Raw genomic sequence first — 22,933 nt, forward strand, 5'->3', positions numbered from 1 at the left:
ACATATTGGTTTGGGAGCATTTCATATTGGTGTAATTGGAAAAAATAGCTTAAAGGGGACTGGAAGAACATATGGATTTGACAGACAGAGCTAAAGACTATCAAGACAGATGTTTAGAAATTGAGTATCATGACAAATGTTTCAAAGGGTTTCGACGAATGAGAGACTTGGTGTCGACGAAAGCAGTCGAATGTATATCAACTCAAGTAGATGTTCAAACAAAAAAAAAAAACGTCGGATGATACAAGGAAGGTTTTGGCTTCTCTATTGCAGCAGGGCTTACATTGAGGTAGGACCTAGGCATCATCAACTAATCTTGGAGGGGTTTGTTCAGAAACATGAGAGGGATCCCGCTTTTAGAGGAGATGATTCAAGTTCAGGGCTATTTTGAGTAGATATGTATTTTGAAATTCACAAACTAACTGATTGTGAGGAAGTTATTGTTATTGTGGTGAGTTTTGAGGGAATCCCTTTATCGTGGTATTGCAGGACTAAAGGTTGGGTCAATTCGAAGATACGTTTATTAGAGCATTTCTTAGCATCTATATAATAGAGTCTTATTTTCCAATCCTCCTTTTTGTTGGATTTTCAAGTCTTGATACTTTGAGATGAAAGGACGAATTGATTAACGTGAGATGAAAGTTATGATTGATTGTGGGGCAATCTATAACTTCATTCCTTAGAGGGTGGTTGGTGGATACTCTAAAAATTGTTGATAGAGACAACATATTAAGGAAGGTAAGGAAGTGTACTAGACAATGATGTTGAACCACTTAACAACTTCTTACCTCTCATACTTAGAGGTGTCAATGTGGTGTTAAGTGTGCAGTGGTTACATATAGGGTGACTGGGATTGATTGGAAATCACTAAACATGAAGGTGGACCATGCACAATCCCAAGTAATCTTGAAATAGGAATATTCTCTCACAAAGGTAGATGTGATATTGAAGGGATAATCAAAGTTTGGGATGAAATGAACTAGAGCTTTTTGATATAACTCACAACTTTTTCTTCTGCATTTGACCAAAGCGAGTCAACTGTGATGTTATCGGTTACAACAACACCAACATCGATAGTCTAAATGCCCAAGGAATATGAATCTTTGTTGGGAGAGTTTAGAGCTATTTTTTTCTACATTTGAAGTGAGTGAATCAACTATGATGTTATCTTTTACAACAATACCAATATCACTAGTCTAGTTGCTCAAGGAATATGAAGCTATGTTCCACTTACCGAAAGGACTATTGCTCCATAATGAAAAAACAGGATTGAAAATCCTATATTATCAATATGAAATGGAACCTAGGGATTTTATGGTGAATTCTCTTGAGAACTATTACTTTTGTCACTTCCAATATTTATTTCACTTTACTTGTAGCAGGTCTTGGTGTGTTTCTTCCCGTCTGCTGACAGTTTCTTGCTTTTCATCTGAGCAGGCTTTGCTGCATTTCATTTATAGGGATACTCTCCCAGAAGATGATGAGTTATAATCATCGTGACATTAATCATTGTACCCAATTACCTAAGGGAACTTTTTGATGAATAATCTGTTTTTAAAGACTTATAGAAGATAGAGATAACAAGACTAGAGAACAGATTGGTAATTGCAGTAATTCTTCAACCTAATGTTAGCCCTTATTCCAATCCAATCTCATTGGTAAAGAAGGGTGGGCCTGGAGTTTTTGTATTGATTTTCATATTTTCAATGACGTGACTATATTGGTAATCAAAGAGCGTTTTGGCGAGTTATATGAGTCTCAAGTTTATTCTAAACTCAATCTTAAGTATAGATATCGTTAGAACCTGAGAACTAAATGATAGCTCCCTAAATGAGTTATTTTATTGTCTCTAGTCACGTTCGTTTATAATGATTAATATGTTCAAATATCTATATTTGTAGGAACTCGAGTAATGCATGCATTTCGGAGCGTTAAGAGCAATTCTGGGTTAATTTGGACTAATTAAGAGCTCATTGTAGCATTTAGACTTCAAAAGAGAAACGACGAAAATACCCCAAGGAGGCCTGACACTACGTGGCGCAATGCACAATGTCTCAACCCTACTATGACTGAATGGGTTGAGACTCCCACGAAGTGGACAAGACAAGAAGCATGGATGATGACATCCAAAAGGGTGTCACGATTAGGCCAAAGAAAGGGCAAGAGAAGTGAAGTGCCATGATGTGATTGAGGAGGACGATGCATCATCCAACACACAAAGAAGAGTGAGCAAACATGTCAGGTTGAACATCAAATAAGAAGACAAGCACCAGTGTCATTGGTGGTGTCATTGACAAGCTTAGTGGTGGCCAGATGGGTTCCGGGCCATGACCTTGGAAGTCAGGGTCTCGTCGCGAGTTTGGATGAGCGGCTCTGGAGTTAGATGCATATTGAGGAAATATGAAAGCACGTCGAATCTTATGTCAATCAGAGTTTAGACGAAAGCTCTACGCTGGCGAGTGACCGTTCGCAATAATCTATATGCATGGGTGGTAGATTAAGAAATATTCAGAAAGCACTATAGGGGGAGGCATGATGTTGGCTCTCCACCACCCCTGGCCTTCGGTGCCTAAGTGAGCTGCCACATGACACATGAGGCATGTGCGAGTGTTGTGGGATGAGTGTCCCGGAAAACTTCCTGTGAGGAGGAGTAACTCAAGGACCGTGTCGGGTGGAACGAGTGTGCCGATATTGTGCCTTCTCGGAAAGAGTGGAGGTTGGTACATATGCTTAGGTAGCAGCACAATATCTTCAAACGACACGGTACGATCGCAAGTGCCGTCATGCCATGATGATGTTAGTATTGATGATTGTCCCATTGGTCCTGGTAAATGCGAATGACCCAAGAGTCGGTTCTCGATAGTTGCCTCCCTATGTGAAATGAAGTTGTATGTCATCCTAAGGTTCGGGTGGCATCCTTGAATACTGGTGGACACCTGGTGAGTGTCGGAAAGCTAATTTTGCCTCAGTTAGAAGCAAAACTCATCTCGGTTGGCAAGTGTAGCTAGTTCATGTTTCAAGATGAGGCAAGAAGCTTATAGTGAGTTTGATATAGTAGGATTGACCTTGTGATAGGTCAAGGCTCATGCCGGTAAGGTCTTCAGTCGATATGAGGTTGGGAAGATCGAGTGATCGAGAACTAAGGTGAAAGAGAGATGATGGAATGTACAAAGGGGCGACGTACATTGTCGAGATAAGCTAAGTTGTAAACGTCAAGTTGAGAACACACGATTAAGATAATGTCACGGGCGAGCGAAAGAATGCTCTCCGGTATGGATAGTCGAACAGATGTTCGATGTGAGTCGTGAGACAAAAGGTTACGTAAGCTCGATTAAGAATGAAAGAACCTCGTCTGATGGTTTGACAGAGTAAGATGGCTCGAGAAAAGAATATATTGGCTAGGATTAGCCTTTAGGCTGACCTTGTTTGAGCAAAAGATCATGGGCTGCACGGTTGAAGAAGTATGACTATGACATTTGGTATCAGAGCTACACTTTGAGTGTTGAGTCAGACCTCGAAGACAACCCATTCGTTATCAGAGTGACTTCACAAGTGTGTCAAGAGTATCAGTTCAACAGGGCAGTTGTGGTAGTCCGTATCAGAGACAGGATAGCGTAAAAGCCTGACTTTTTAAATCTGAACGAGTGCTAAAAGTCGGTTACTTAGTTGAGAGGAGTCAAACTCGTCAATAAGAACCAAGCTCTATTGCTTAGGAGTTTGGCGGTTCCGTGTTCGGTCCTAGAAACGAGAAAATAAAAAAAAATCAAACAAATCAAATTCAGATTAGGCAAAAAGTGGCCAATGCCCTGACAAGCGAAGTTTCACATTAGTGGCCCATTGATGTGAAATGGTCTGAGACTGAGTGCTAGAAGACAAGTTTAAGAGGAAGAAAGGTGGTAAGATCTCATGGAACGTTAGATTGGGGGCAATGCTAGAAGAGAAAGAATCTGTCTATGTTTGCTCACCCTGAGTAGACACGAGCCATAATGTGCTCTTAAGACAGTGACAAGAGCTTGAAAGGGGAATTGGGGAAGTGACATTCACTTGCCTTAACTTCTTCATAAGCCAAGAAGTTGTGCGCTCAAGTATGTTTGTTGTTGTTTGCGGTAGAAACGAAGCTAAATGGGAGATTGGTTGGGTGATACCTAGACCTTAATCCCTTTTAAGACAAGTCAGATGGTCACTTTTGAGGTATACGAAGGCCTGAGTGATGTTTGTGCAATTCAAGAGGAAGCAACATTGCAACCGTTGGGTTAGCGTTGGCAGTGTCTGCGTTGACTCTTTTGGGAATCTATAAGTAAAAGATGAGACAATCAAGGCAAAAGTACGAATTAGCAAGATGGCCTTCAGGCCGTCTAAGAGAAAGAGAAAGAAAAGTGTTTCTAGAGAATTAACAAGTGGCCATGGGGGTACACCATGGCCAGAGAAGTGTTTCTAGGGCACAAGAAAAGGAAAGAAAGGAAAGAGATAGAAGGTGAGCCAAGTATGGTGCCTTCAAAAGAATCATTGCCATCTCGAGGGACGATGTCAGTGGTTGCAAGCAGATAAGTTGAGAGTCAAGAGAGATGTCATCGACAAAAATGCAAAAGCAAGAAGAAAAAAGAAAAGAAGCGTCTCGAAAGTGGACATTGCGGCTAAGAAAGAGCTGTCGAAGAGGGAAGTAACTCGAAAGCATGGGTTGCTTACTGTAAGTATGCTCCGAAAGGTGGGAGCACGTGTGTCCCGTAAGCCAGTTCATGAGAGTTAGATGGTTGGCTTCGCAAGAGGAAGGTAAAGTCGCCAGAAAAATGAAAATGAGCGTCAATCTGGCAAAACTAAGTGCACGAAGAAGAGAAAGCATGCATGAGTTTCAGTTAAAGCAACTTGCAGCTTATTTTGCCACAATTGCTGGCTCAGTATCTAAGACCGACTCGAAGGGGAGGAGTCATCTTTGGGAAGGACCAGGAAAGAAGAGTTGGCTATCTCGGCATAAAATTCCATTGTCAGTGGCTCAGGAAACAGGAAAGTTGACACCAAATGGGCTTGATACGAGGGCAAAAGTGCTTGAGTGTAGTTTAATGTTTTGGTGAGATGTTTCAAGCCAAGTCCTCGAGTGGGGCGCAAGTAGGTCCACAAAAGGGAATAGTCTTATAAGCATTGTACCAATTTAACGTGGTCTGAAGCGCGAAAAAAAGGGAAGAGCAGTTTCAGTTAACCTATCTAAAGTAAGAAGACGTCATCGAAGACGATGACGAGAATAAGTGGGGGAGAATGTCTTGGCTCTACTATAAGGAAAAGCGTCATTCGGGATGATGACGAGATTAAGCAGGTGAGGATGTCTTGACCTTATTATAAAGGCGAGCATTATCGAGAATGATAGTGGGAATAAGTGGGGAGAATGCGTTAACCCCGAAATATTGTCATCAAGGACATTGACAATGTTAAATGGGGGAGAGTGTCTCAACCCTACTATGATTGAGTGGGTTGAGACTTCCATGAAGTGGACAAGACAAGAAGCATGCATGATGATAACCAAAAGGGTGTCATCCATTAGGCCAAAGAAAGGACTAGAGAAGTGAAGTACCATGATGCGATTGAGGAGGATGATGCATCATCCAACACACAAAGAAAAGTGAGCAAACATGTCAGGTTGAACATCAAATAAGAAGACTAGCACCAGTGTCATTGGTGGTGTCAATGACAAGCTTAGTGGGGGCCAGATGGGTCCCAGACCATGACCTTGGAAGGTGGGGTTCCTGTCTCTTATACACATCTAGATGTGTATAAGAGACAGGTCCCAGACCATGACCTTGGAAGTCAGGGTCTCGTTGCGAGTTTGGACGAGCGACTCTGGGGTTAGATGCATATTGAGGAAATATGCAAGCACACATCGAATCTCATGTCAATTGGAGTTCAGACGAAAGCTCTATGCTGGCGAGCGATCGTTCGCCATAATCTATATGCATGGATGGTAGATTAAGAAATGTTCAGAAAGCACTATAGAGGGAGGCATGGTGTTGACTCTCCACCACCCTTGGGTCTCGGTGCCTAAGTGAGCTACCATGTGTGTCATGGCATGTGTTGACATTGCGACTTCTTGAGAAGAGTGGAGGTTGGTACATATTCTTGGGTAGCGGCACAATATCTGCAAACGATACGGTACGATTGTCGCCATGACATGATGATGTTCGTTTGATGATTGCCCTGTTGGTCCATGTAAATGCGAATGACCCGAGAGTCGATTCATGATAGTTGTGTCCCTATGTGAAATGAACTTGTATGTCATCCTAAGGTTTGGGTTGGCATCCTTGAATACCGATGGACACCTGTTGAGCGTTAGAAAACTAGTTTTTCCTCAGTTAGAAGAAAAACTCATCCCGATTGACAAGTTTAGCTAGTTTCTGACTCAAGATGAAGTAGAAAGCTTACAACGAGTTTGATAAAGTAGGACTGACCCTGTGATACGTTAGGGCTCATGCTGGCAAGGTCCTGACTCAATATGAGGTATGGGAAGATCGAGTGGTCGAGAACTAAGGTGAAGGATAGATGGTGGAATGTACGAAGGAGCGACGTACATCGCCGAGATAAGCTAAGATGTAAACGTCAAGTTGAGAACACACGATTAAGATAATGTCAGGGGCGAGCGAAAGAATGCTCTCCGGTGCGGATAGTCGAACAGATGTTTGATGCGAGTCATGAGACAAAGGATTACGTAAGCTCGGTTAAGAATGAAAGAACCTCGCCTGACAGCCCGACAGAGTAAGATGACTCGAGAAAATAATATATTGGCTAGGATTAGCCTCTAGGCTGGCCATGTTCGAGGAAAAAAGCATGGCATTGCACAGTTGAAGAAGTATGACTATGACACACAATGTGCTATACAACAACAAATTTGGACGACACCACACCCCCATCGCAACCCTAGACCCTTTTGTGCGTAGCATTACAATAAGTTAACCCATAGAAATACAGTAGCGTCGTCATGTCTATAAATATTTCTTTTTGTTTTAGGATTTGTGAGGGGCTTGTAGATTTTTTTTTAAGAGCTCTAAGCTTGGTTTCTTGGCCAAACCCCATGGGATTCTTTGTATTTTTTATTATAATGAAGATTATTACGTCGAGTATTGCGTTTTGATGACTAGGTAGGGCCTCAGATGGAAATTTTGCTGTTTGTTGGGCACTTTGTTTATGAATTTATGATATTTTGATGAATGTTAATGAATCTTTATGATTTTTCTGATTTTCTATTTCTTGTGTTTAATTCATGTGCCATGTATGTTCGATTAGTGTGATAGATTAGTCGTCTCAAAACATAGGTTGTATATGGATGCTATGTATTTTGGGATTCATAATGAAAACATGATTAATTTGAGTAGCTAATAGGTTGAGTTATAGTTATTGTCCGATCTTTAGGATTACCAAGATCATCCGTAACGAAAGATAATGAAACTTAAAGAATAGAAAAGGGTTAGATTAGACTAGATCGGTTTAATCTAATGTCTAATCAACCCAAGTGCTTAATGCAATTAACTGAGTAATAAGCTTTGCATGACACTTATTTAGTTAATTTAAGAATTGACATCAACAATTAATTTCTATTAAGGGAATCTGTCCAACATTAGTGGACAGTCGATTAGACTTGATGATTAGATAACTCAATAACCCATTTCATATGATAAATCAATAAATTAATCCATAGATGGCCTAATAGACTCTTAATTGGCGAAGGCAATCTCGTGCAATTGTTCTCTTAATCTATCTTTTTTTAGGTAATACACATACAATTTTATGATGTAATAGGATTGGGGTAATTTGGTAAATTCAAATAAATCTTGGTTAATTACATTTTAGTTTCCTAATTAGTTTTTAGCTTCCTTTTAGTTATCCTCTTAGAATCCTATCTTACATCTAATTCTCTATAAATTCTTTCCTTGTATTTAATAACTTTTGATTCATTAATAAAACTCTCTCATTAGTTTTACACCAATTTTCATCTCTTAAATCAAATTGTTGCCGGTAATTGCTTTTATGCTTCCATTATTTTTAGGGAATTTGCAATAGGTGACCTTTTTAAGATACTATATGGCAGCCCTATTACACACTTTTATTATTTTATAAATATAACAAAATTTTCAAATCTAGGATTTTATTTATTGTTTATTAAAAAAAATTTCCTCATTTCACGATATTCTCTTTTTTTCCCTCTCGTGTTTCCAGTGCATCTCTCCTTATGATTTTTCTTCGATTGTTTCAATTTATTTTCTTTCCTTTTTACTTCGATTTCTTCATCGCCATCACTGTCTTGCTCATACATTTAGAAAGTTCTTCGTCATATTGATTATTGGTGGCATCACAGGTTTTTCCCTCTTTTCAATATTTTTAGGATTTGGTGGTTGAACAAGCTTTGATATATTTTTTTTTCTGTTTTTCTTGAGATTTATTTTGTATTAAGTTAAGTTGTGGTGATCAATATCATAATGTGGAATGCAACTTTTCGTTTGTTTGTTTTTTAATGTTATTTTCTTCCTCATTATGCTACCATATAGGGAAAAGAAACATTTGGCAACAAATTGAATGTTTGGGTATAAATATGGTACAACAAATAAGGAGAGAAAGACTATGGATATCAAGTAATATTATAATTTTCAGTAAACCAAATTTTGTGTATTTTGATTTCCCTCTCGTTTATTAAAATTTAATGCGTTTTTGTTAATTGATTGAAAACATAGAATGGGGATTGTTATTTGAAGTAGAATAGGAGGAGTGCGTCAATCAATATTATTCACAATTAACAATTAGTATATCACATAGTAATCATATAATAATAAATATCAAATGAAAATCAGATAGCAACACACAGGCATGTACACACACATTAAAGAAATAATTATTTGACAAGATAGATAATGAAATTGTTAAATAAAATTTACACACACAATGATATATATATATATATATAGTTTTTATTTGAAATATGAATTGAAAAATATTATAAAAGAAAATCGATGAGATCATCATCTTCATTGAAGAAACAATTATTTGACAAGATAGGTAATGAAATTGTTAAACAAAATTTGACAAAATTTCATAATATAAAATCTCGTAGAGAATAATTGTGATGCACTAAAATAATCGTTCTATAACGTCCCAAGCCCAAAATTTGGACCAAGATTCAAAATTTGGATTCGACACTTTATGACCCTAACATTCTCCTGCAATCTGACAACGTTATTCTTGCTTCTTGCTTGTTATGAACTCTTTCTAAGAGCGAGGACTATCTGCACAAACCAACAAGAATCTTTTTAACATACTTTGTCCCCTTACATGTTTCCTAGAAAAATTTCCAAAAGGTCATCCAACATAAAATTGCTTCAAATTAAGCATGTTTAGCTTTAGAGTTCCTATGATTGAGCCACCGAAAAGAATGTACATCTTGTTGATATATACAATAACTTTCAATTCTTTTAACCCTTTACCCTTTCTTAACCATACTTTCATCCTTAGAAACTCTCTTATTCTGATGTGATGTCGGTTTATTTATTTTGACCTCCTAAATTCGTAGCGTTACACCTTTAACTAATTTATGAATTTTATAATTGATTATTTTTTTTCTTAAATTTTAAGGAAAATCCATCTCAACAAAATTTCTAGATCCGTCTGGTTGTAAATCAATAATTTCTAAATAAGCTAAATCTGTCACGAATCCCAAAATTCTATTTGAAATTCATTTTCTTTCCCTTTCTTGTTTGTCAAGTCTGTCGAAGTGAGCAAATTAGAATTGAAGACTACTTAATATATATAGTACAAATCTCTCAATACTTGTCCACTTTATATCCATCCATTTTGATCTATATATTCTATACTTTTCTTCAATTTGAACAATTGTAAAGAAAAAGGATCCATAGAATAAAATTGAACATATCAAAAGACACTGAAATCAACTCTAATTCTTTTTGGGTTCAATTATATATTAAGTTTCTTGATTTTTTTGTGTTTAATAGGTCTACCAATTTTAACCCGTGTTTATAAATTATAAATGATTTCTTTTAATCTATAAAGTTCCTAAAATGTTTATCATTGATTCATCAACTTTTTATTTTGTATTTAATACGTCCTCAATTTATTGGCTTGAGAAATTCCCACACGTTGCTGGTCTTGTATGTTATGCCAACCTATTCCTCTAATTCGACCTCATCGTCCAAACTAACTTACATGAGAATATTTGCACTAATGTGGTGTCGAGCTGTCCACGCTCTGTTGTTTAAGTTAGTAGAGGGAGTGTTTCCTTCAGCTAAACACATAGAATAGGATTACAATTTTTCTTTTGAGTTTACTTACTTCTCCTCTTTCAAGGTTGTTTGACACTCTCTTGTGGTTATGTGTAACACCCACGACTTGAGAGTGATTGCGACCCTGAAGGTTACAAGGCGCCAGAACCAAGCCCGACTTGGTCATTTCACAATCAATATAATTCCTTTGGCTTGACTGGTTGGCCCATAATTCGAGAGTCTAACTTTTTCCTTTTGGGATGTATGGTTTCCCATACTGCCTCTTAATTTCCCTTGTGGTAGAATTTGCCTATAGATTTTTCGAGCATACTTGGGGCAACCCTCAATATTCAACATCTTTTAAAATTCATGAACTTATTGGGTTCAAATCAAATATTGTGTTTCAAACACATTTATGATATTCCCTTTATTGTCTAAGGGAAAGAATGTTATATTGAGGCTAGCATGAACATAACTCAACAAATATAAAATATATACCCTCCATAAAGAGGTTGAAGGATCGAATTTTATACCCTACATATTTTGCACCACAAAAGGGAAAAAAAAAAAGAGAATATCATATTGAGTGTATTAATAAACTGTAAATTTTCGTACACTAATTGATTATTGAACTTTAATTTTTTTTTTCTAATAAGAACATCGAGTTAAAAAAGTGTAGTCCTAAATCTATAAATTTTCATTATATGTATAATTAATTTTCAAATAATTTTGGTGTCTAATAAATCATTGACCTATTCCACATTAAAAAAAAAATTCATGAATTATTGGACATATTATGAGAAGTTCAGTGCTCTATGAAACACAAAATTCAATTTTATGTATAATAAACTCATTATTTTCACAAATGTTGTATTACTCAAGTCGACATTCTCATTTCCTCTACATCCACCAATGTTCCAATTCTACAAGTAATAATTGAAAAACTCTCGATCCTTTTCTTCGCTTGGTGTAAATTCTAAAAAATGTTGAATATATTTAAAACTTATTTGATATAAAATTTAAAGTTCGAAGAGTTACGAGATTCAAACATGAAGTTCAAATATTAAACTGGTAATCTAACCATTAAAAATGTAATAACTCCTATTTTAAAATCACTAAAATATATCATTCAATCTATGAAAAATTAAACTTATTTCTTTTAAAGCATACACTAACAAATAAGAAATTATTTAATCATTCCACGTATTTAAAAATTTAAAACGTGTCTAAAAATTTCCAAAAAGTGTGTGTTATTCTGACAAAGGGAAAAAAAATCCTGAAAACAAAAGGGAAAATGAAAATTAAAGAAAATCTTTTGGCCCAAAGATTAATGGCCTTTTTATAGATGAAAGATTTGAAACGATTAGAATCCATCATTTTTCTTTCGTTCCCAAGCAATCAAATTGAGGACGGGAATGGAAAATCCAACCTTGTATGCAATTGCTGACGAAAATGGAAAATCTATCTACTACTAAACTAATCCCGATGCCATTTTTGATATTCTAATTCCAATTATTCGTTTGCCGCAAATCGAACGAAACACAGAATCTGAACAAGGAGGGCCAGCCATTGAAGTTCTTAGAACCGTGAAAGAAGGTGTCCCAGTTTCAAGTTTCAATCAAAGCAGATAAGCTTCTTCCAAATTTTGTATCAAAATTTTAGAGTATGGTCTGTTAGGTATAATGGGATTATGGGATAGAAGGGGTATGGTGTTATATTGGGAAGAGTGAAGATAAACACAATCTGATTATCAATTATTTCTGACACCCATTTGGATTTTTGATGAAAAATGGAGATGGCTTTTAAAGAACAGTGATAAAAACCGCTAGTTTTGCCATCTCGCTTTGTGAATAATATGCTGGTTCGTAACCAGAGTTCGAGGGATTCGGATGTTGGTTATGGAAGAAGGTTATCTGGTGTTTTTGAAAGTTTGGTTAGGAGAAAACAGGTAGATTCTGAGAATGTAACAAGGGAGAATCATCGTCAACTTGCTAAGAAATTATCTGCACTTGACCTTGTTGCCATTGGTGAGTTTTTGGGCTTCTCATGTTTCTGCTTTCTGTAATTTGCTTCTTCTGGGGTGGATTGAGCAGGAGTCACGTTCAATGGTTGTTTGAATTTTTCTTCTGTTTTAGCTTCTTCTTTTCCTAGGACATATGGGTTACCATGTTTTGAAATTAAGCTTACCATGTTTTGAAATTGAGCAATGTCATTGGGAATTAAGCTGCTTATGTTGTAAAGGCAAGCCTATGAGTTTTCTGATGTCAGTTATGTATAAGAAAAAGGAAACAAAACTTTTAATTAAATAAATGAAAAAAGGCTAATGCTCAAAATATAAGGAAACGAAAAACAAGAACTTGCCAAGAATACTTAGAACAATACATAGAACAATATAAGATAATTAAATTGGGGAAATATAAATACATTCCTGGTTGAGCATAAGTCTTAAGATTATTCTGTGAATGGATAAGAAAAAGAGTTTTAAAAAGAAGAAGCTTTAACTATGGCAACTTCGAAATGATCAAGCTAAGGCCTATGCTTGAAAAAATCATTGGATCCTTGGAGAAACAGCACTCAAACAAAAGATATTGAAACCGGAAAACAGGCTTGACTTCAACTCCAGCTACACAGAATATGGTGAACAACCATTCTTTTACCCTCTTATGGCCTCAATAGAAGCTGAAAAACCATCACTTCATCAACCTTTAAAACCGACTAAAGAGAGAAAATGTAACCCAAAGGCAGCTGCCAATGCCAAACTTAATCAAAACAAGGGATTCAACTTGCCATAGATGCTATTTGCCACTTTGCACCAAAAGAATCTTCTTTGAATAAAACCTTCAGGAAAACTCCAGACCCAAATGACATAGCTCAATGCTTGATTTTGTTATTTGAATGTGTCTATCATATCTCAGAACATACAAATTCTTCCCTGTCTATTGGGTGCCTATTATTTTTGGTTGGTTAAACTAAAAGGGTTATGATGTGTGATGATTGCTTTGCCTCCTCCGCAGGAGTTGGAGCTACAATTGGAGCTGGAGTGTATATTTTGGTTGGAACAGTTGCCAGAGAGCACGCGGGACCCTCTCTTACCATATCTTTCTTTATTGCTGGGGTAGCTGCTGCACTCTCAGCATTTTGTTATGCAGAGCTTGCATGTCGGTGCCCATCTGCTGGGAGTGCCTATCACTATACATACATATGTGTTGGAGAAGGGTATGACAGTATTTTATCACTGCAAAAAGAAATAGTAAAATCAAATTTTATAATGGCATTAATATCCGAGCTAGCTTACACATTGATTCACCAATTTCACAGGAAAACTACTTGTCTCTAGAACATTTGGTTGTTAGAAAATTCAGAATTTTAATATCTATTCTAGGTTTGAGTCCACAACCAGTGTTTTTAAATGCCCCAAGGCGCACTAAGGCTCAATGACCCTCTGGAGCCTAGGCGCAAGGTGCACAAAAAGGCATAGACTTTATTTTGTGAGGCGCACTATATATAAAAATATTACATTAAAAAGAGAGAGTATAATTGAAGTGGAAATATGGATAAAGGGACCCCAAACACAAGAAATTTTGCATTTAGGTTTGGTAAACTTGATTCTTTTTATTAATAATGAAGGAAAACCCTTAATTATTACTATTTTTTAAAAATAATTGAAAAGCCCCAAGGTGTAGGGCTTTGATCCTTGGAGCGCCTGAAGCGTGCCTTATTTTGTGAGCCTCACTTTTCCAAGGCGAGGCGCTAGACTTGCGTCTTGGGCCTGCACGCGCCCGAGAGGGCTTTTTAAAACACTGTCCACGACCACAACCCAAGGTTCCCATTTACTTCTCTTTAACTTGCCTCCTTAACCATAGGCCAACCCAAAGTAGTTTGAAATAATTGTGTCTATCAAGGCAAGCTAATTATTGAAGGACAATGGGACTTCTCTTTTACTATTAATCTGAAATAATGTGTTTTGTTTTGAATAAGGAATAAAAGATCTTTGTGTGTGTGATTTTTTTCCTGCCTGTAAGCAGCTAGCAGCATATTTGCAACATTGTTAATGTGTGTGGTTGATTACTCTCAGAGTTGCTTGGTTGGTTGGTTGGGCTCTGATTTTGGAATGGACAATTGGTGGTTCTACGGTGGCTCGTGGCATAACTCCCAATCTGGTATCGTAAAAACTTCTTACATTTATTGACACTCATGCTCTTAAACTTGAGACTGGACTACTAGTAGCATGAATTTACAAGATTATGGAACTTTCGGGGAATATTTTTCTTGAATAATAATAAATATAAAACTGCCAACTTGAGCATGACACAATTGGTTAAAGTATTATATCCTTGATCAAAAGGTTAGGGGTTGAAATCTCAACTCCTACATGGTGTTGAATTAAAAAAATAATATAATAAAATTAAAAAAATATATCTTTTAAAGTTCGACAACCCTGATAAGCACTGGAAGGTACCATATGGAGCCCTCTGCTTCAGGCAATGAGGCCATGCTATTAAGATGAGGTTGGACATTTCAGCTAGCCTGTTAATAGGGTGATGAAAGGTAACAGTACAAGCCTTTGGTGTTTTCCTCTATTTTCTGAAACCTGTTTAACAGGCACTCTGTTTACATTTTAAGACGAATGTGATTGAGTTGAGATACTTAGATTTCCATTCTCGTATGCTTCAACCAATGCCAGGCTAAAATAAAAAAAAAAAGCTTCCTTTATTTAGTTTATTGAAATTAAAAATAGTCTGTTTAGGGATATGAAGATTCAGAGGCGACTCATCGATTGAGAAGAAGCTAAATGGATCAACCTTTTAGTATTCAGGGGTTTTACCCAAACCAAGAAAGGTTGGACTCAGATTGGATGCATATCCTTTGGGCTTTTAGTGGAAACCAGGATTACTGAGCAAAATCTATTTATGAATCTGCCACGAAAACTAGGCAGTTGAAAATTTTGAATAATGCTGTTGAACTGAATATTTCTTGAAGATTGCTCTATCACTATTTAGATTTTCCTTTTTTCCCCTTATTCTGGTGCTCATCTTTCCACTTCTCTTTAGCAATGGTCTGTTGCAATTGCTATTGGAAGCTAACATCTTAAATAGATAATGATAGCGAGCTCACTGTTTCCTATTCTAAATGTGAAAGAAGGAGCTAAAAGATGCATTCTCAAGCTCAACCTGCAAACTATGTTAGTTGCTTGTTCTATCACTATCTGGAAGTTGGAACTCGCTGAAACCTATATTAGCCTCCATACTGAATAAGAAACAAGACCGCTTATTTTATGTTTTAACAAGATTCAGTGTCAGGAAAATCACATGGCCAATACGTACTATATGTCATATGAAGTTCCAATAATTGTCCAATCTTGTCTCAGACAACTGGAGAGGGGACAAATTGAAAATAAATAAATGATGTGGGAGCTGGGATAAATAAATCATTAGTCACTTGGTCATGTTGGCTGATGATTAAAGTAAAATATGGGCTTCAAGGAAAAATATTTTCTTCATTTATTCTGTCTCTTCCTCATAAGCTTTTGTCATGCATGGGATGTTTATGGTGCTCACTTGCTCAATTTCTGTTGATGCTACTGTTTCTGTTCATTTCAGGCACTGTTTTTGGGAGGTCAGGATAAATTACCTGCTTTTTTGGCCCGTATTACCATCCCTGGACTTGATATTGTCGTTGATCCATGTGCAGCAATCTTAATCTTCATTGTTACTGCACTTTTGTGCATTGGGATAAAGAAGGTGTTTTTAGTAGATCCATGAATTTTTTTTCCTATCACATTTGGTCTTTAACTTGTAAGTTCCCTCATTGTGAAGTACAAGGGTTATTTTTCAGAGTTCATTGGCTCAAACGATAGTCACAACCATAAATGTCTGTGCTTTGCTTTTCATTGCTATAGTCGGTGGATATCTGGGTTTCAGAGATGGATGGGTTGGTTATGAACTTCCAAATGGGTAAAGGAAACTATTTGTTTGTGAATAAATTTTTCTTAGAACACATGTCCCTTAGTTTCGGCTTTCTCATGTTCTTGTAGGTACTTTCCCTTTGGTGTGAATGGAATGTTTGCTGGGTCTGCAGTAGTTTTCTTTTCATATATCGGATTTGATTCAATTACTAGCACTGCTGAGGAGGTAATTTTTAAACTAATATATTGAAAGTTGTAAAGGATGTTCCATGATTAATTTTTATTGGAAATAGATGTGAGTTTTAGCAGCTTGTCACAGGTGGAAAAAAACAGAGACTGTTTCAGTCCTTTTTTCCCTGCGCTTGAAATTAATTCCATGGAATATCTTTTATATGCATATTGATGATGCATGGATGATATTCTTACCAAATGTTACAAAAAGGTTGGCAAAGATAAATTTTATACTCGATAACATTATCTCTCTGGGTCGTATGTTTATTGTCCTAAAAAGGGAAAATGACCTCATTTATAATTTATGTTGACAATGTCATTCTCACTTAAGATCATGAGGAAGGGATTATGGATAAGGATTTAAACACTGACAAAATAGGGATTTTAGAAATTCTGTTTCATTTGGTCTACTTGATGTAGGGGCATTTTGGGAATATTCTGTAATTTCCATTTATATTAATTTACAATTTTAATTTGTTTTCTTTTTAGTTTAGGCGTGAAAACACTCTTTCCCTTTGGGGTCTATTTAAAGGGGTTTTAGGATTAGGATTAGTTAGGTAGTTATGTGTAAAACAATCATTTCCCTTTGGGTTTATTTAAAGGGTTTGTCTACATTTCTCTCTAATCAATAATACTCTACTTCGAGATTTTCTCCAAGATTTTGAGTCTACACCACTACTTGATCGATTTCTAGCATTTCATCACTATTTTAACTTTTAAATTGACAGATGAAGAATCCTCAGCGAGATTTGCCCCTTGGCATAGGACTCACTATGCTTGTCTGTAGCATTTTGTATATGCTCGTTTCCATGGTGATCGTTGGCTTGGTACCATATTATGCCTTGGATCCAGACACCCCTATCTCCTCTGCATTTGCTAGCTATGGTGTGCAATGGGCCATGTGAGGATTCTTTAAATTGAGGGAAATTCATAGGAGTCTGCTTGTTCCACTTCCACTTCCGCTTATTTTTTATTTTTTATTTTTATTTTCAGTATTCCTTTTAAAAGCTAGCATTTTCATTCTTAGGTACATAATTACAGTTGGGGCAGTGACTGCACTTTTTGCTAGCTTATTAGGTTCAATTCTTCCTCAGGTAAGTTCTATAAAAAAAAAAAAAATATTGTCCACGCTAGATAGTAAGGCAATCATGGTTCATGGTTTATCGTTGATATTGGCAACTGGTCAGTTTGTTGGTACGGTTATTCGTTTCTTGAAGATGGTAGATTTTTTAAGGTGGTTACTTGCTGGCGATTGTGGCAATACTATATAATATATATTTGTTTTTCCATTTAATCAATCAATATTATTCTATTATTATTACTACTGGGGAATTGGGGTCCACTCCTTGCGTTTGCATGGCCATGTTTGGGAGATAAGTTGTTAAATTTTCACTCTTGAGCTTGAACTAGGATCTCTCCAAACATCCCAAGCCCTCACACCAGGCACCCTGTTGGGATGCATTGCTTTCTTTAATGTTAATATGATCTATTTAATGGCTAAATTTCACACTCCTTTGGTGAGAAAGAAATCTGCCCCGAATAATAAATTAAACTTTTTGATGCATTTATTTTCCAGCCCCGGATTCTAATGGCCATGGCTAGAGATGGATTGTTACCCTCTATTTTTGCAGACATCAATAAACACACTCAAGTTCCAGTAAAGGGCACCATTATAACAGGTCTCTTTGCAGCAGTTCTGGCCTTCTTTATGGATGTTTCACAGTTGGCAGGAATGGTAAGTCGGGATTTTCATATAAGCTGGCGATGCTATAGATAGAATACATTGAGATTCTAATCCCATCTTCTTTTCTTATATGCTTCTTCCGTGGATTACAGGTTAGTGTGGGAACACTTCTTGCATTTACTACTGTTGCAATATCAGTTCTGATACTCAGATATGTTCCACCACATGAGTCCCCACTTCCATCTTCACTTCAAGAGGCTATCAACTCAACATTATCACAGTTAGATGGTGAGAGTCAGAAAACTGATAGCAATGTCCATGGAGATTCATCTGGTTTTGGTGAGACTAATATTCAAGATTCAAGCGATGAGGAAAACAGCATGCTCAGTTACCCTCTTATTGAGAGAGAAGTATCTAGAGGTTAGAATGACTGCTCTCTCTACTTCTTGGTGAAAATTTTCCTTAGTACTTTTATAAGAAACAGCCTGTTTGTAAGTGAAAGAATATATGCATAAAGATTGAACATAACCTTAGTACTTATTTTGCAGTAATGTGACATGCTGCTAGGCACAATGGAAGGACTTTAAATTCACTTTTAAAGCATCACTAACTGTTGCAAAGACTAATTTTAACCTTTTCTTTAATGGCTTAAGCTTTTAGATGTTATGATTTAAGATAGAATTAGAGTATTCATTTTAGCATTAAAGCTAGGGATTTTTTCCATCAATAATCTGTTAATCCCCGGATTGTAAATGGTTATGCTAGGTAGGAGGAATAATTAGGGAAATTGAACTACTGACTTTTAATTAGCTTTAGCTGGGGAGGGGATTGTGTTAACTGATGGTTATCATTTTGGGTAAGGCAAATATAGTCGTATTAAATCTCCAATTAATCCAAAAGCTTAAGCTGATGGGTGAAGGCAAACTTAATATCATATCATCTAACACTCTTCCTCACTTGTGAGCTTGAAATATGAGGAAGATCCAACAAATGGAAATCAATACCCTAGTTTCATGTAATTCACTTGGCTTGAGAACTCAGTAACTACTTATGTTGCTAACCTTTTCTTTGTCGGAGCTATAAAGTTGACACCTTCAATGCAAATTTAAAATGAATGCAGAAGAGCAGAGGCGAAAAACTGCTGGTTGGGCTATTGCACTTGTCTGTATAGGAATTCTAATAGTTACATTCACAGCTTCAGCTAAGTATCTCCCCAGGTGATCAACTTTTAGAAACCTACGTTTTTTGTTTTTCAATTCATATGCCATTAGTTTTTGTACACACTAATTCTTTTGATTAGACTCATTGGCCCAACTTCATGAAATACGAAATAGCTGGTCGTTCAAATATTGTTGCCATGCCAGCTTGTAAATACTCTCTCTTTCCTTATTCACCAAGTAAATTGCTGCCTCAAAGTGAGTCCTAAGATGACTTACATTAGAATGAAGTACGTTCATAGCATCTACAAAGTATATAGAATTGATCAAGGAAATAGGAAAAGAAAGAAATGATGTGCTGCCTAAAATATACGAGCAAGATGATTATTTTTTATGGTCATGCAGCTGATAAAGTATTTCCATATTTTAACAATGATTGAAGATAACTATCTTCTGTCTAACTCTTTTAATGGATCATATGAGCACTGGTTTCTTCGTCTTAGCTCCATGGAACAATATACTACGAGAAAAACATGGAAGAATTGAAATCTTAGTTCGTGTATGGATGATATAAACTACCGAAGCAACAATTCTAATGGCAAACAACTAGAATTGTTACTCACTACATAAAATAGTTTTCATTGACCAAAAAATCCGTTGGATAATAAAAAATATGCATACTGCTGTTGAATTATAGATAAATAAAGAAATTCAAAACTATGCTTGGAGATATTTGGAAAGAAAAAAAGTGAATAGTTCATGACATTCATTTCTACGTCCCAGAACGAGAATACCAGGGCTGTCTTCCACTTTCAAGAATTGTGTTAGCTGTGGCTTAGTTCCATCCATTTATGTTTATCCTTTTTAGTCTTTTGTATCTTGCTTAATCTGCACCTCCCAACTTGTGGCATTATCAACTTGATAATAACATCTCGAGTATCTTTCCATTTGTATTTTGTTCCATTTGCAAGGTTGCACCCTGCTGAAGTGTAATTTCTATTTGAAAAAATTCTTTTATCCCATTTTGAATTCAGTTCTAATGATTTCTGTTACCAGCATTCCTCGCTTCGCCTCATGTGGAGTTGGTGGAGTTCTTGTAGTTGGTAGCCTGATTGTGTTGGCTTCTTTAGATCAAGATGATGCAAGACACAGCTTTGGCCATAGAGGAGGTTTGTATCATTTTATACTGTTATGACGTCATAATTATTTATCTGAGAGTGAATGGATTCATCTATATTTCATCGATCTATAGTTTGATTCTAACTATGAATCAAGTCGAAAAGCTCACGTCTAAGAAACACCGATACGGATACAACACCATACGGACATGGCGACGCGTCATTTTTTAAAAATCTAGAACACAAACATGGGAAGGACACGTTTATTCAAATATACATTTTCAAAAATATATATCTAAGAAAATTTCAGGTAAATGGGTTGATGCATAGTTTGATGTATTTCACATTCAATTTATTATTATTGGTATATATGTGTTAAGTCTGTATATTCAACAAGGGTTCTATGCATGTCTAACACATTTGTTGTACTAACAAGCGTCCTATACATATCCAACAAGCGTCGGAGTGTCCAAATGTCTGACAAGCGTCAGACACGGACACGCTAGACAAACTAAAGTGTCCGTGCTTCTTAGGCTCACATGGAACACTGGGAGGTGACTGCATTTAACGCCTCCTTATGAGTTGTGGGTGTTAGTCACCAGGCCTTCTCGTAATTATGAGCTTCATTTTGTTCTTTTGGATTGAAGTCCTTTTCTGTAGTGAGGGTTATGCTCCTTTTTTTGTTGGGTCCTGTTCTTTTTTATTCTTATATAATCTTTCATTTCTCTCCATCAAACTATGGTTTCTTACCCAAAAGATTAGTAAAATAAAAACTTGAATTCAATTACTTGCTAATAACACCACGTGAAATGATTGTTATTTGTTGATTGTGTAGTCTCTGTTCTTGGACCTCATTGGTACTGTTCAAGCCAAAACCACATTGATTTATAGTAAAGGCTTCCATTGCAAATGAAAGTATACTGAAAGAAAAATCGTAGTCAGGTCGAGTGGACTATAATGATGCAAATTATAGTTGAATATGAAAAGGAATTGCTTACCAAATGATTTTATTTTTTCTATAATTGACAATGTTATGTTGATCCTACTCAACTGTGTTGTCACTCTCTCTCAGGTTTTGCTTGCCCATTTGTACCTTTCTTACCAGTTGCTTGCATTCTTATAAATTCCTACTTGCTGATTGATCTTGGGTGAGTATTGAGCTGTGAACTTACTGTTCAAATCAACCTCTGAGAAATTTTCTACTGATCTATACACTTTCAACTCTTTCCCTTTCAAATCCAACTTTCAGACTCGCAACTTGGATTCGGGTTTCTGTCTGGTTTGCGATTGGAGCAGTGGTCTATATGTTTTATGGCCGGACTCACAGCTCACTCGTTAATGCAGTTTACGTGCGTGCATGTTATGTCGACGAGATCTATCGCTCATCGGATCATGTGGCTTAGTCTTCATACGTTACCTGGTAAATGGAAAAAGCTTTGTTTTGCCTCTGTTGTTATTTATGTTAAATGTAAATTACCAGAGGGTTTCATACCCTATTGTTGTTGGCCCATGGCAGCACCATTACCATATTAGGTTTTGTGATTTTAGGCCCTTTAGGTACATATCAATCAAATTGTATATCTGTTCCTAAACTTAAATAGTTTTTTTTCTCTTTAAACTTATTGTACAAAACTTTCCAAAGTACATAAAATAGCAGTTGCAGTGATAAGTCAAATATAATGTTATTTGTGTTCATGTAGTTTTATTAGGTAAATGAGGCTCTCTTTTCTGTCCTTTTCCTTGTCTTCACCTTGTTTCTTTTTGCTTTTTTCAGTTCAAATAGACTTGTTAGTTAAGAAATCCATGCATCTTGGCTCTTTCCGTATTTGGCAATTCATCGTTTTGTTGAATTTCAAAAGAAGGGATTTTTATTTTGGGACTGTGGAATTTTGTGGAATTTTTATATGTTTTAACTTCAAATTTTGGGGTATGATTACTGAGAAAAGTGGTTCAAGAGTTAGACAAATGGAAAAAAAATGAGTATTTATATGAAACAAATTGACCATACTAACCGCAAAGAACATTTTTTTTTTAAAAGGTTAATGGATAATAATATAATGTAATTGTTTAAAGTTTAAGGGACCGTTTGTTTAGGAATTAAGGATGCTTGAGAATAAAAAAATATGGGAATAAAATTGTTGGGAAAATCAAGGATGATCGTGATTGGTTGTGTATGAGAATGTTATTTGAATTTTTATGGCATTAAATTATCTTTGTATTTAATTTATAAAATTAATCTTTACACCTCTATAAAATTTTAATAGATTAATTGGTAAAAAATAAATTCAATTAAAAGTTTTGAACAAAATTAATTATTTAATGATCAAGTGATATTATTAATTAGACTATAAGTTATAAGTATTTATGAAATAAATAATTTATAGTTAAAGTTATATGATTACCTAATTTGATGGAACAAATTGAGCCTAAAAATGAGCTTAGTTTGACCCAAATGTAAAAGTAAGTCTAAATCCAACTAATTGGGTCCAAGGACCAGACTCATGGGCCAACAAAGCTCAAACCCACAAAGCGAAATTAAGGAGCTCTCTTCATTTGTTAATTCTACATTCCAGAGACTCTAGAGAGAATGA

At 36.1% G+C, this 22,933-nt stretch overlaps 1 protein-coding gene across 1 annotated transcript; it reads left to right on the forward strand.

Annotated features, from left to right (window-relative positions):
- The first annotated feature begins 11,554 nt into the window (after positions 1 to 11,554).
- Positions 11,555 to 22,022, forward strand: LOC120074708 (cationic amino acid transporter 4, vacuolar-like). The gene is made up of 14 exons (XM_039027927.1): positions 11,555 to 12,274; positions 13,262 to 13,463; positions 14,323 to 14,407; positions 15,848 to 15,988; positions 16,083 to 16,201; positions 16,282 to 16,378; positions 17,112 to 17,284; positions 17,411 to 17,477; positions 17,960 to 18,118; positions 18,220 to 18,487; positions 19,188 to 19,284; positions 20,281 to 20,393; positions 21,415 to 21,490; positions 21,592 to 22,022. Exons 1-14 carry the CDS (start codon positions 12,103 to 12,105, stop codon positions 21,743 to 21,745), a joined length of 1,923 nt encoding a protein of 640 aa, XP_038883855.1. The 5' UTR covers positions 11,555 to 12,102; the 3' UTR covers positions 21,746 to 22,022.
- The last annotated feature ends 911 nt before the right edge of the window (positions 22,023 to 22,933 follow it).

The sequence above is a fragment of the Benincasa hispida genome, chromosome 3 (assembly GCF_009727055.1).
Source record: "Benincasa hispida cultivar B227 chromosome 3, ASM972705v1, whole genome shotgun sequence".
Lineage (NCBI taxonomy): Eukaryota > Viridiplantae > Streptophyta > Magnoliopsida > Cucurbitales > Cucurbitaceae > Benincasa > Benincasa hispida.